This window comes from Sycon ciliatum, chromosome 5 (genome assembly GCF_964019385.1).
Source record: "Sycon ciliatum chromosome 5, ocSycCili1.1, whole genome shotgun sequence".
Lineage (NCBI taxonomy): Eukaryota > Metazoa > Porifera > Calcarea > Leucosolenida > Sycettidae > Sycon > Sycon ciliatum.
This window is the reverse complement of record NC_088647.1, coordinates 38,587,000-38,598,777: the sequence shown is the minus strand read 5'-3', so window position 1 is coordinate 38,598,777 and position 11,778 is coordinate 38,587,000. Positions and strand designations below refer to the sequence as shown.

General features: G+C 47.4%; 1 protein-coding gene across 1 annotated transcript; it reads right to left on the bottom strand.

Annotated features, from left to right (window-relative positions):
- Positions 1 to 3,362: 3,362 nt before the first annotated feature.
- On the bottom strand, positions 3,363 to 10,459 carry LOC135818620 (actin-3-like). The gene is made up of 3 exons (XM_065332006.1): positions 9,507 to 10,459; positions 6,382 to 6,492; positions 3,363 to 4,969 (listed from the first exon to the last, which is right to left on the bottom strand). The coding sequence occupies exons 1-3, from the start codon at positions 10,098 to 10,100 to the stop codon at positions 4,103 to 4,105; spliced, it is 1,572 nt and encodes a 523-aa protein (XP_065188078.1). The 5' UTR covers positions 10,101 to 10,459; the 3' UTR covers positions 3,363 to 4,102.
- Between the last annotated feature and the right edge of the window lie 1,319 nt (positions 10,460 to 11,778).

Here is an 11,778-nt window from a genome sequence, read left to right as displayed (position 1 = left end):
TCGTCGAGTAACCATGGTAACCCTTTTTCTCAATCGTTTTTCTAACTGCAATAATACTTGTAGTGTTTCTGTTGTAAGCTGAGATTTCCATTACGCCGCCACTGACTTAGCAATTCAGTTTTCGCCGTCTTCTCGCCCCACGTGCCTGCCACTACCCTGCTACACCAATGCCCCATAGTATTTAATAAGAACACAGACAGTGTCACTGTGCAGTAGGCATGTACAACACAAGCAGGGTCTCATCGAATGCACACACACATTGCCCCCACCACCGGCATGGAACACATGAAATCCTTTCCCCGCTTCTTCATAGTTTGCTAATTTTCCCCAAAATGTGCCAGGTGGGCAGACATGTGTTGTGGCTTCTTCGTTGCGTAAATTGGTAATGCGCTGCTCAGCTCTGGCGATGGTGACTCTCTGTTACGATTTCTTTTCATTGTCCTTCGGTGTTTTTTATTTATTTATTTTTAGCATTTATAACATCAACTCTCCCAACGCTCTTCCCGTTCCTTTTCTTTTTATGTATGTAAACTTACGGTCCCCTCCTTTTTAATTTTCATCCTTGGCTCTCCAGCCGAGTTTTCTTTTTATATATTTATTTTATTTGTTTCTAATGTTTGAAACCATTGCTCTTAAGTACCTGTGTTACTGTGTACATCTCCAAACAGCCAACTGACAGTACTGTCTGTCTGTATCCGTGTCCAGATTACCTTCTTGCCGTGGTCGTGTGTCCTTGTGCTAAAGGGTTACGTACACACACACATACACACACACACACACACACACACACACACACGCACATGTATGTCTGTGTGCATCAGTGGCTGTGTGTCTGTGTGCATCAGTCGCTGTGTGTCTGTGTGCATCAGTGGCTGTGTGCAGAGAGATCCCAGCTTACAGTGGTCTTGTGTCTGTGTACGAAAGAGTCATTGAAATTTCGGCACTTTCCGGTGTAGTGTCTGTGTGTGATGAGATCTCGAATTACTGTCACAACGTGTCTGTGTGCAATGAAATCTTGGATTGAATAGACTTTTTGTTGGAGGAAATCAAACTAACACACGAAGTACATAAGCCACCGGAAATTATAACGAGGCTTTTCCTACCATCACTTTTCAAAGTCAAATACTTAAGTTGTGAATTTCCATGAGTTTGAGTTCAGCCTTATTAGACACCCTTAGCAAAAAACGTTATGTTGTAACGGTATTATCGTAAGGGGGAAAATACCGTGATTTGGGTTCGACCTTTAGCAAGATGCACGCTATTTTTAGTACGCTGTTGCCACGAGAATAGCTTTGATTTCGCGAGGTACAACCATTTTTGTCACCATATACGCGATACAAGGTGAAATGCGTACGGACTATGCAATATTTGGCTAAAACACGTACCGTTGGTCACAACGATAAATCAGCCCCCATAACGTTTATACGCTTCAGCTTCAACGCTATTTGGGTGATCAAGGTACGAGTACCGTAAAAAATAGCGTTACCGTTGTTTGCTAAGGGTATCTATTGCAGCCATGTACATGTAGTTGTGTACAATAGGGGTCAGTTTACTGCCGCTGTGGGAGGTGGTGTGGCTGGAGGGGGTCGAGGGTGCCCCCCCTGGGAAATTTTGAAATTAGGGTGCAAAACCGTGCATTCGGGGCACTTTCGGCATTGTGTTAAAAAAGTGGTCCGGCCAAAAAAAAGCCCGGACCGGCTGCTATGCCCCTGTGTTAGTACAGTCATGTACTGTCGTGGACATGGAAATCCGGTCGCACGTCTAGCGGCCCCCAGGCGCTGGCCATGCAGCCGTAGCGTTGCTGCTGGTCGCATCGGATCAACAAGTGCATGCAGTGCATGCAACGACTTACATGTGCATTCTGTACGCGCTGAGGGCGCCGGCCCAGGTCAATCGACTGGATTTCCATGTCCACTACAGTACATGTATGAACAAACTGTTCATCTCTCGTGTGGTGCAAACTGTAGTCCAGAAGTGTGCGTGTTTACATCACAGCTGCATGGGCAACTAGACTTACTTACAAGTAACTGTTATTATTAGCTCAATGTACTTCATGAAGTACACCAATTGTGAAAGGTTCTGTTGCAGAAAGTACTTTCAAAGTACTGTGGGAGACGACCGGATTGCGGTATTGCGGTATTGCGGTATTGCGGCGGCTACACTAATAAAATTAGTAACTTATTAGTTTAAAAACCATCCAGCTGTTAAAGTCCAAAACTTCTTTTTCTTTTTTTAATTGTTGAATTCGAACATACAACAAAAAATACTGCATGTGGCATGCCGCTGCTATGGCCACTAGTATCAGAAGTTCCGTACTACCACAAGTGGTACCAGTATGCAAGTGGTAACCATGGTAACGTGGTCTGTGGTTGGTGTACATATACAGTCTTCCCTCTCTAATCCGACACTTGTTTATCCAGTCCCTCTCTAATCCGACACTTGTTTATCCAGTCCCTCTCTAATCCGACACTTGTTTATCCAGTCCCTCTCTAATCCGGCACTTGTTTATCCAGTCCCTCTCTAATCCGACACTTGTTTATCCAGTCCCTCTCTAATCCGACACTTGTTTATCCAGTCCCTCTCTAATCCGACACTTGTTTATCCAGTCCCTCTCTAATCCGGCACTTGTTTATCCAGTCCCTCTCTAATCCGACACTTGTTTATCCAGTCCCTCTCTAATCCGACACTTGTTTATCCAGTCCCTCTCTAATCCGACACTTGTTTATCCAGTCCCTCTCTAATCCGACACTTGTTTATCCAGTCCCTCTCTAATCCGGCACTTGTTTATCCAGTCCCTCTCTAATCCGACACTTGTTTATCCAGTCCCTCTCTAATCCGACACTTGTTTATCCAGTCCCTCTCTAATCCGACACTTGTTTATCCAGTCCCTCTCTAATCCGACACTTGTTTATCCAGTCCCTCTCTAATCCGACACTTGTTTATCCAGTCCCTCTCTAATCCGACACTTGTTTATCCAGTCCCTCTCTAATCCGGCACTTGTTTATCCAGTCCCTCTCTAATCCGGCACTTGTTTATCCAGTCCCTCTCTAATCCGGCACTTGTTTATCCTGCACCCTTGCAAACCAGCACACTTTCTGGCAAAAACGGATTTTTTCAGTTAATTTTGTACGCTTTAGTCCGGCACTTGAATTCCGCCTCCAGCAGCGATTTTCTGCAACAAATCGCTCAAACTGTACATAATTCGGCTTTCTAATCCAGCAGTTGTATATCGCATACCGTACTGGAGCACAGCTATGTCAATTTGGTCAGTGCGTGAACTACTTATCAGGGAGCATTCTACACACGTAACATACACTTGGGAATATCCTATGCACTGTATAGACATGCACTCCACAAAGTACTTGGATTGACACGGAAAATCCCTGCGTTTTGACGTGCGACACAAACATGTATGTTAGTAGGTAAGCCGGGTTGGAGGACAGGATTAGCAGGTAACAGCCTGTCACAATGTGATGCTAAAATCAAGAAACAGATCGATAAAGCAGTGAATCTCTGTCATCGAAAAAATCCACAACTGCTGGAGGGGGGGTGGACAGGATTATAGCAACCTAATATACTTGGAGTACCCCGGTAACCGGGAGGGGAGGGGGGGGGGGGGAGATAAGCTTCATTGTGCTAACAGAAACATCATGTTGCAGGGTGGGAGCCGCAGTGTCAGCAGAGCAGAGGAAAACAGTATGTGTGGATTCAACTTCATCATTGCTATATACATCATGCGCAATGATGCCATACACTATGATTCTAGCACATAATTACACCGAACTACACAAAGTCATACACATGTACACATGTACACTATTGTACAAGGCCACAGGCTTTTTTCATAGTTGTCCAGAGTCCCCTCCATCGGCCTGCGCTGCGTGTACAGCTATCCGGTGTCCACGTGGCCTGTTAGCTGCACACGACCAGTGCTGGCATTCACAGCTATCCACAGTGGTCCATGTCCAGCTTGCTGTACAACTTCACCCCCACCAGTACGGGCATTCACAGCTATCCACAGTGGTCCATGTCCAGCTTGCTGTACAAGACCAGCATGGGCTGTCACAGCTATCCAGATCAGTCCATGACCTGCTTGACACGGTCAGTAGGGACATCTGCGAAGCATAGTGGATGCACCTTCCTCCAAGTACGTTTGCCTCGGTACCCAGGTATTCTCGAAACTTGGCAGCTGAGCAAGAATTGAACCTCCCACCCAGACCATCTGCTCACGATCGGAAGTAGCAGTAACCTTGACCTGAGCTGCAGCAGGAGCTTGCGCAGCAATCTCCGCTTCAAATCTCTCCACAAAGCCGTCCATTAGCGTTGTGCGGCCGGAGAGGACGATGTTTGAGTACATCTCCTTGCGGATGTCAATGTCACACTTCCGGATGCTGCTGAATGCGAGCTTGTGTATGCCCGGACTGTCCTCTTCAGGCACGCCCAGATTGAGGAGACTGGGATCGAATAGCGATTCTGGACATTGGTGTAGCTCGGTGTCCAGTGTGACTTCGTTACCATCAGGTAGAGTGAGTGGCACAGGACCACGCTCCTCTGCTGCTGCTGCTGTGGCTTGTGTAGTTTCACTGACAACAGGCACTGTAATGTCCTTCGCATCAGCAGTCGGTGTGCTAGCTGGTGAAGAGGCGATGGCACTTGCTTCACGCTGCTTCACGTAGCATGTGTCAGCCTTCAAGTGCTGTATGAACTTCTGCCCGGTGTAATTACGTAGCATACCGCTTGAGCCGTGCTCGGTTAGGTAGCTTGCAAGACACTGATCTAGCAGTGCACCAGCCACATTGCTGCGTTGTATGGTATGAGGCACTGGGTTACCGTCAAAGATAGCCGCAACGTGCATACATCCATGCCCCACATCCACACCGAGACCACGTACACGACCGGATGAATACATAGAGAGCATAGCTGGCAAGGCTACAAACATTGCTGGCACTTGGAATGTCTCGAACAGGAGCTGTAACAGCCAGTAAAATAGAAAAGACACAAAAGAGACGGTAGTGAGCATACCCCACACGTAAGTAGAGTAACATGAACAATGGACACATCTCTATCCATGTGCAGCTCATACGTTACCTAGGAAACCATATGGTGTACGTAACGTTGTTTTTGGATGAAAAGTGCTAGTAGCCAACTTTGAAGCTCATTCAAATAAGGGGGGCTGTGTGTTGCAGCATTCTCAGAGCAAGGGCAATTGACTCAGTTCCCGGAAGACTTCATATCTTGCAGGGGCGTCGGAAGCAGTTCAACATTGGTGCAGCGAAAGTGTGAGAGGGGGGTCCGGGGGGTCCTCCCCCGGGATTTTTTTTTAAAATTGGGCCTAAAAGGCCATTATTTTAATGCTACAGAATAATATGAGAAATAAGAATATGCATGCTGATGACACACCGTATTGTCGATGTAAAACATGGTACCTGTACAAGTGTCGACATGCCATCAACAAGGTTGAAAATGAAAAAAAAGAAAAAAAAAAAAAAAAAACTTCCAAAATTATTGGTGCGGCTTTGGCCGCACCTGCCGCACCGGTTCCGACGCCCCTGAAGAGAAATGTTAGGTCGGACAAGGCAGCTATATTTAGTTCCCAGGAGATGTTCTGGAATGTTAGACCGGAAAAGGCAGCTATATTTAGTTCCCAGGAGGTGTTCTGGAATATTAGACCGGACAAGGCAGCTATATTTAGTTCCCAGGAGATGTTCTGGAATATTAGACCGGACAAGGCAGCTATATTTAGTTCCCAGGAGATGTTCTGGAATGTTAGACCGGACAAGGCAGCTATATTTAGTTCCCAGGAGGTGTTCTGGAATATTAGACCGGACAAGGCAGCTATATTTAGTTCCCAGGAGATGTTCTGGAATGTTAGACCGGACAAGGCAGCTATATTTAGTTCCCAGGAGGTGTTCTGGAATGTTAGACGGGACAAGGCAGCAACACCCCCACAGTCCAAGTCAACTTCTGTAGTTGAGGCAATGATGGTGTAGGCATGCGATGGTGTAGGCATGCGATGGTGTAGGCATGCGATGGTGTAGGCATGCAGCAATGAAGTATAACATCAGGCACCGGTTTACTTTAGGAAAAGGCTAGACAGAAGTCTGGTAGAAATGAACTTTTCAGGTAGAGTTTTTGGACACCGAGTCGAATCGCTTTGTTCAAGGAATGGGCGTCAACACCATCCATGCCAAGTTGAATGTGAACTGTGTGTGCAGCAATCTGTTACAAAACAATTACGTCATCACTTCAAATTCTGGAAGAGAGCACAGATCCAAGCGGGCACAGAATAATGATAAACAGACCATCACAGGTTGGTCGCATCCCATACCCCCCCCCCCCTCCATTCAACTCACTGCCCAGAATTACGACTCAGCAACTAACCTCGGATAGCTTCTCTCGGTTGCTCCGTGGATTCCTGGGTGACTCGGTGATGAGGATAGGATGTTCTTCAGGACTGACTTGAGCATGCTTCATATACGTGTATCCGAGCATCTGAGCAGTTGTGAGCAATACACACACAGATGCACACACACAGATGCACACACACACACACACACACACACACACACACACACACACACACACACACACACACACACACACACACACACACACACACACACACAACACACACACACACACACACACACACACACACACACACACCACACACACACACATATACACATTACTCTCAGCATAGATATTCTCTGACTGGAATTCCGAACTTTTCCGTTTGAGAAATTTTGTTTCCTTGAAATTAATCCTTGCTGGGTTTTTTTCATCTAAATGTCCCGCTATTATCTGCAGAGGTGATTTCTTCCCTCGTCGATTTCTTTCCTGCTTTTATACCTCGATATTTAGGTGCTTGTTTCCCTTCTTCCCATGCTTCATCTTCCACTCTCCTCTCCCCATTTCCCCATTTTTCTTGCGATATTTATGTGGGAGACTTCCGTGATAAGCATCCATTTGCTTTTGGAGAATCCTTTTAAATAAATACAATACAATACAATACAATGCATACACACACGAACACATACATTCGCATGCATGAACACCCACAGTATTACAATTACATTATGATGTATGTACGCTGTGTCACACTCAGTGACTGGACACTGGAGAGTTCACTGTACACTGTACACATGGAGTCATAGTATTGACCTCCACTAATTACCCTCATCTCCACTGGGAAAATATTTGCCATATTCAGTGACCAGTGCCATATTGGACCAGTGTCATATTGACCACTTGTTTTTACAATTCGCCACCACACAGTCATGAAACACCATGATACATTTACTCGGCCTATATTTCCCATATTCATCACCTACTCTGTCAAGAACATATCAATACAGCCGAAGTCGTGGATGACATCATTGCATACAGACGACCTCGGGTAAAACAACTCGTAAATATGTTGAAATAACTACACCATCATCTCCAGGCCTAGTGACCATGGTGACTGCAGACTCTCAACTAGTCAGTGGTGTGCACGGGTAGTCGGGTACCCGTGCTACCCGTGAGGACCTCGGGTAGACGGGTAAAGAATAGTACCCGAAAACCAGAAGTCGCAGATGATATCGTGTACAGTGCACGTGTACAAATTCATGTAATACTCCGCATGGCTACCCAGTGTGTAAGGGAAGGGGTGCATTGTGGTGTTACCATGGAAACATTACCCGATCGGGCACCCGTGCTACCCGTGGAAAACTACCTGAACCCGATATCCGAAGAAATTGCTACCTGGCCCAGCCCTACTCTCAACCGCACACACGCCGACAACTCGCCAATAGCAACACTGTTCTCATGATGCAGATCGAGCAGAGCCGTTATTGGCAAGGTGGACTGTACGAGTATACAGAATAACACCATTGCATGTGCTATGCAGTCAGTGGCAAGCCATGCTTGCTTTGTACTCATTCAAGTTAGGGAATCCGCAGTGCCTATTTGTATTGAGTAGCAACTCAGTGCTAGTTTGTATTAAGTGGAAACTAGTGCTTGCCACAGTTTGGCCCTTCCGTACAAATCCTCTCAGTTTGGCCCTTCCGTACAAATCCTCTCAGTTTGGCCCTTCCGTACAAATCCTCTCAGTTTGGCCCTTCCGTACAAATCCTCTCAGTTTGGCCCTTCCGTACAAATCCTCTCAGTTTGGCCCTTCCGTACAAATCCTCTCAGTTTGGCCCTTCCGTACAAATCCTCTCAGTTTGGCCCTTCCGTACAAATCCTCTCAGTTTGGCCCTTCCGTACAAATCCTCTCAGTTTGGCCCTTCCGTACAAATCCTCTCAGTTTGGCCCTTCCGTACAAATCCTCTCAGTTTGGCCCTTCCGTACAAATCCTCTCAGTTTGGCCCTTCCGTACAAATCCTCTCAGTTTGGCCCTTCCGTACAAATCCTCTCAGTTTGGCCCTTCCGTACAAATCCTCTCAGTTTGGCCCTTCCGTACAAATCCTCTCAGTTTGGCCCTTCCGTACAAATCCTCTCAGTTTGGCCCTTCCGTACAAATCCTCTCAGTTTGGCCCTTCCGTACAAATCCTCTCAGTTTGGCCCTTTCGTACAAATCCTCTCAGTTTGGCCCTTCCGTACAAATCCTCTCAGTTTGGCCCTTCCGTACAAATCCTCTCAGTTTGGCCCTTCCGTACAAATCCTCTCGAATGATGACATACATGTAACCCCATCACATATCCTCTAGCTACAGGGGCGTCGTCGCACACCGTACGGTCACTACAGGGGCGTCGTCGCACACCGTACCGTCACTACAGGAGCGGCGCACACCGTACGGTCACTACAGGGGCGTCGCACACCGTACGGTCACTACAGGGGCGTCGCACACCGTACGGTCACTACAGGGGCGTCGCACACCGTACGGTCACTACCGTGTTGACCGCACACGGTACGGTCACTATGGTGTTGACCGTACCACTATTTGCCCCAAGTACCCTGTAAATCAACAAAATACACTGATCTGAGATCTAAATTTCCAAATTTTTCGCCTCAGCCACCACCCCCCCCCCCCCCCCGAGTAAATTGTACTTCAGATGGCTGACCGTAGCACACTAAAATACCTTCCGACGCCCCTGAGCTATATCGATGTTAGTCTATTCCTGATCACAGTGTCCACTGAAGCCACTGAAGCCAGGAACTGTGACGAAGGCAGAGCGGCATGATGACATTGTGTACAGTGTTGCTCAATGAAATCCAGCCTGCAGCCGCGTCACTCAAGTCGCGCCGGGCGTTTCACAGCCCTAGACCTGCCAACACTGGGCTGCAAAATGATGCAAGGCGCAAACTTGAGTGACACGACTGCAGACTGGATTTCATTGGGCAGCACTGTACATCACAACCCCAATCCACTGACTTAGTCCGTACTTGAAGTATTTACATCACAACCCCATTCCACTGACTTAGTCCGTACTTGAAGTATTTACATCACAACCCCATTCCACTGAGGTAGTCTGTATTTACATCACAACCCCATTCCACTGAGTTAGTCTGTATTTCCTCACCATCTCCATATCATCCCAGTTCTTGACACGACCATGGCGTAAGGGACTCTCTGCCATGAAGCTATCCACGTCATCTTGCTGTTCAAACTCGTCACCAATGTAGCAGACCTCTGCAAGGGACACCCCATCAATGGCATCATTCAATTCAGCAGCAGCAACAGCAGCAGCAGCTGTACCACTAGCGCTGCTCCCAAGCCTCTTTCTCTTCCGCGGTCGTCCCATTACAGCTGGGAAGATTGATCTTGGACAATCCTCGCCACCAAATCCCACAGACCAGTTGGCTGATCCACAATCCAGAACGACGGCTGCTAAGTCGATATCAATCAACTCTTGCAAATGGACGCCATCGAGCACAACGCCTGCCATTTTCTCTTCCATAGCCAGGGCATCAGCCAACGCTGCGTCCAAGTTCCCATCGCCACCATCTTCATCTTCGAAATACACTTCTTGCGCTACAACCTTTTCTTTCTCTTCCTTGTTCGAATCGCCGGATGCAGCATTCTCACTTGGTGTGCTGTTGTCAGTGTTGTCTCCTTCGGCTTTCTCACCAATACCATCGACTGCTTCAGTGACTTGCACCTCGTTATCCGACATTGCGGTGAACTGCCGGATCGTGCGCTATGCTTCACTGTGCGTTGCTCGTCCAAATCAAGTTAGTTTGAGTTCACAGCAGCGTGCCCTGGTGTTGCTGCTAGCACCTGCTCGAAATCACGCTCCACTGGAAAGTCAGGTAAACCTTTTTTGTTACTTGTCGCAACGATTCCGTCTCATTTGTGTGATGAACAAAAGGTCATGAAGCGATCGTAGATCTACACGCAACTTTTCTCCCGGCTGGAGCCTTGGACTGATGGAGGGCTTAGCGCTACCTCACTCCACAAACAACATCTATATCGCAGCTTTACGAACAATTTTTTCCGCCCATCTATGATCTAGGCGCGATGTATTTTGATCTGAATCAGTGTTTCCTCTGATCTGCTGTGTTGTCTGTTTACCTCGAAACCTGACTGCTGCATTTATTTTTAGTGTTGTGTCACGAGCTCCCCGGCCCCGGCCCCGGGTCACTACCACACTAGTTCAGTGGTTGTCCGCTGTCCGAGTATTATTAATAATTATCAAGACGGCTATGATTCAGTGAGTTGTTGATTTTCACTGTTATTGATTTCATTGTTGAAGCCGCCAAGGCCTCGGTACTGTCATCATGGTCATCGCGCTACAAACATGTGTGGGTTGGCGCTCACGTGTGACATCGCCGCAGAGACCAAGCCCTTGGCCTTGGCCCTTGCAATCATGACAGTTTCTGAAATCAAGTCGTCATCATGGTCATGGTCATTGGAGACTTGTGCTGATGTCAGCTCAGGTAAGCTTCAGCAACGACGTTACGTTCAACATGCTTGTACAGTAGATCTACAGTTGTACAGTTGTATAGTCATGTAGTTCGAAATGAATTATTCTATGTGCTAGCTGTCACCAGCAAGTAACAGTTTTTTATTCGTGGTGGGTAAAATCTTCAGCACAACCATTGCCCCGATGCATACATGACGGTTCCAAAGCACGGTGTGTAGGGAGGGGGGGGGGGGGGGGAGGGGAGGGGTGCAAAGAAATACTAGTTACTACTTGAAGTAGTCGTACGCTATTATCGGTTTGTGCTTTCAATAAAGCATGTTTCAGTAGCTATACCAGTGTGTCTAGTAACACAGCAACAAAGGCTTCCAGTAGTTATCCTTAAAGGGGAAGTTAAGGCAAAAATTAAAATTTCACCAGTTGTAGTCTTCGGGGTGCTGAGTCGAATGGTCTTGGTCCGAGAAAGCGGAGACGCTCCCTTCCTACTTGAATCCCAATCGAACTCGCGCACTTCCACCGAAACTGGGTGACTGCGCCCTACTAGATGGGGATTTGTATGCTAAATGTCACTAAAAGCGCCATTTCGTTCTTATAAAAGCACGGATGAGCGCGATTGGCCCATATGTTGTAGTCTTTTGGACGCTGAGTCGACTGGTTTTGGTCCGAAAAGGCTGCGATGCAGCGTTCCTCCTTTATTCCCAATCGAACATGGTTGAACAAGCGGTCACGTGCTCCTGTGTACGCCAGTCACCTGGTCACCGTGCCTGCAGGGTACAACTTACTAGCCTGTTTGACCTTTTTTGGGTGCAGTCCTGTCACTCGAGTTGAACCTTGGTGTGAAAGTTGTCGCCTGCTGGCGTGGTGACCAGGTGATTTGGGCAACCAGGAGCACGTGACCACTTGTTCAACCATGTTCGATTGGGAATATAGG

Bases quoted from the DNA above. Each gene is read 5' to 3' on its own strand.
- LOC135818620 (XM_065332006.1), bottom strand. From the start codon at position 10,100: ATGTCGGATAACGAGGTGCAAGTCACTGAAGCAGTCGATGGTATTGGT. The intron at 6,493-9,506 runs GTGAGGAAATAC...ACAACTGCTCAG, and splicing joins ACTGGGATGATATGGAGATG to ATGCTCGGATACACGTATAT. The intron at 4,970-6,381 runs GTTAGTTGCTGA...TGGCTGTTACAG, and splicing joins ACCGAGAGAAGCTATCCGAG to CTCCTGTTCGAGACATTCCA.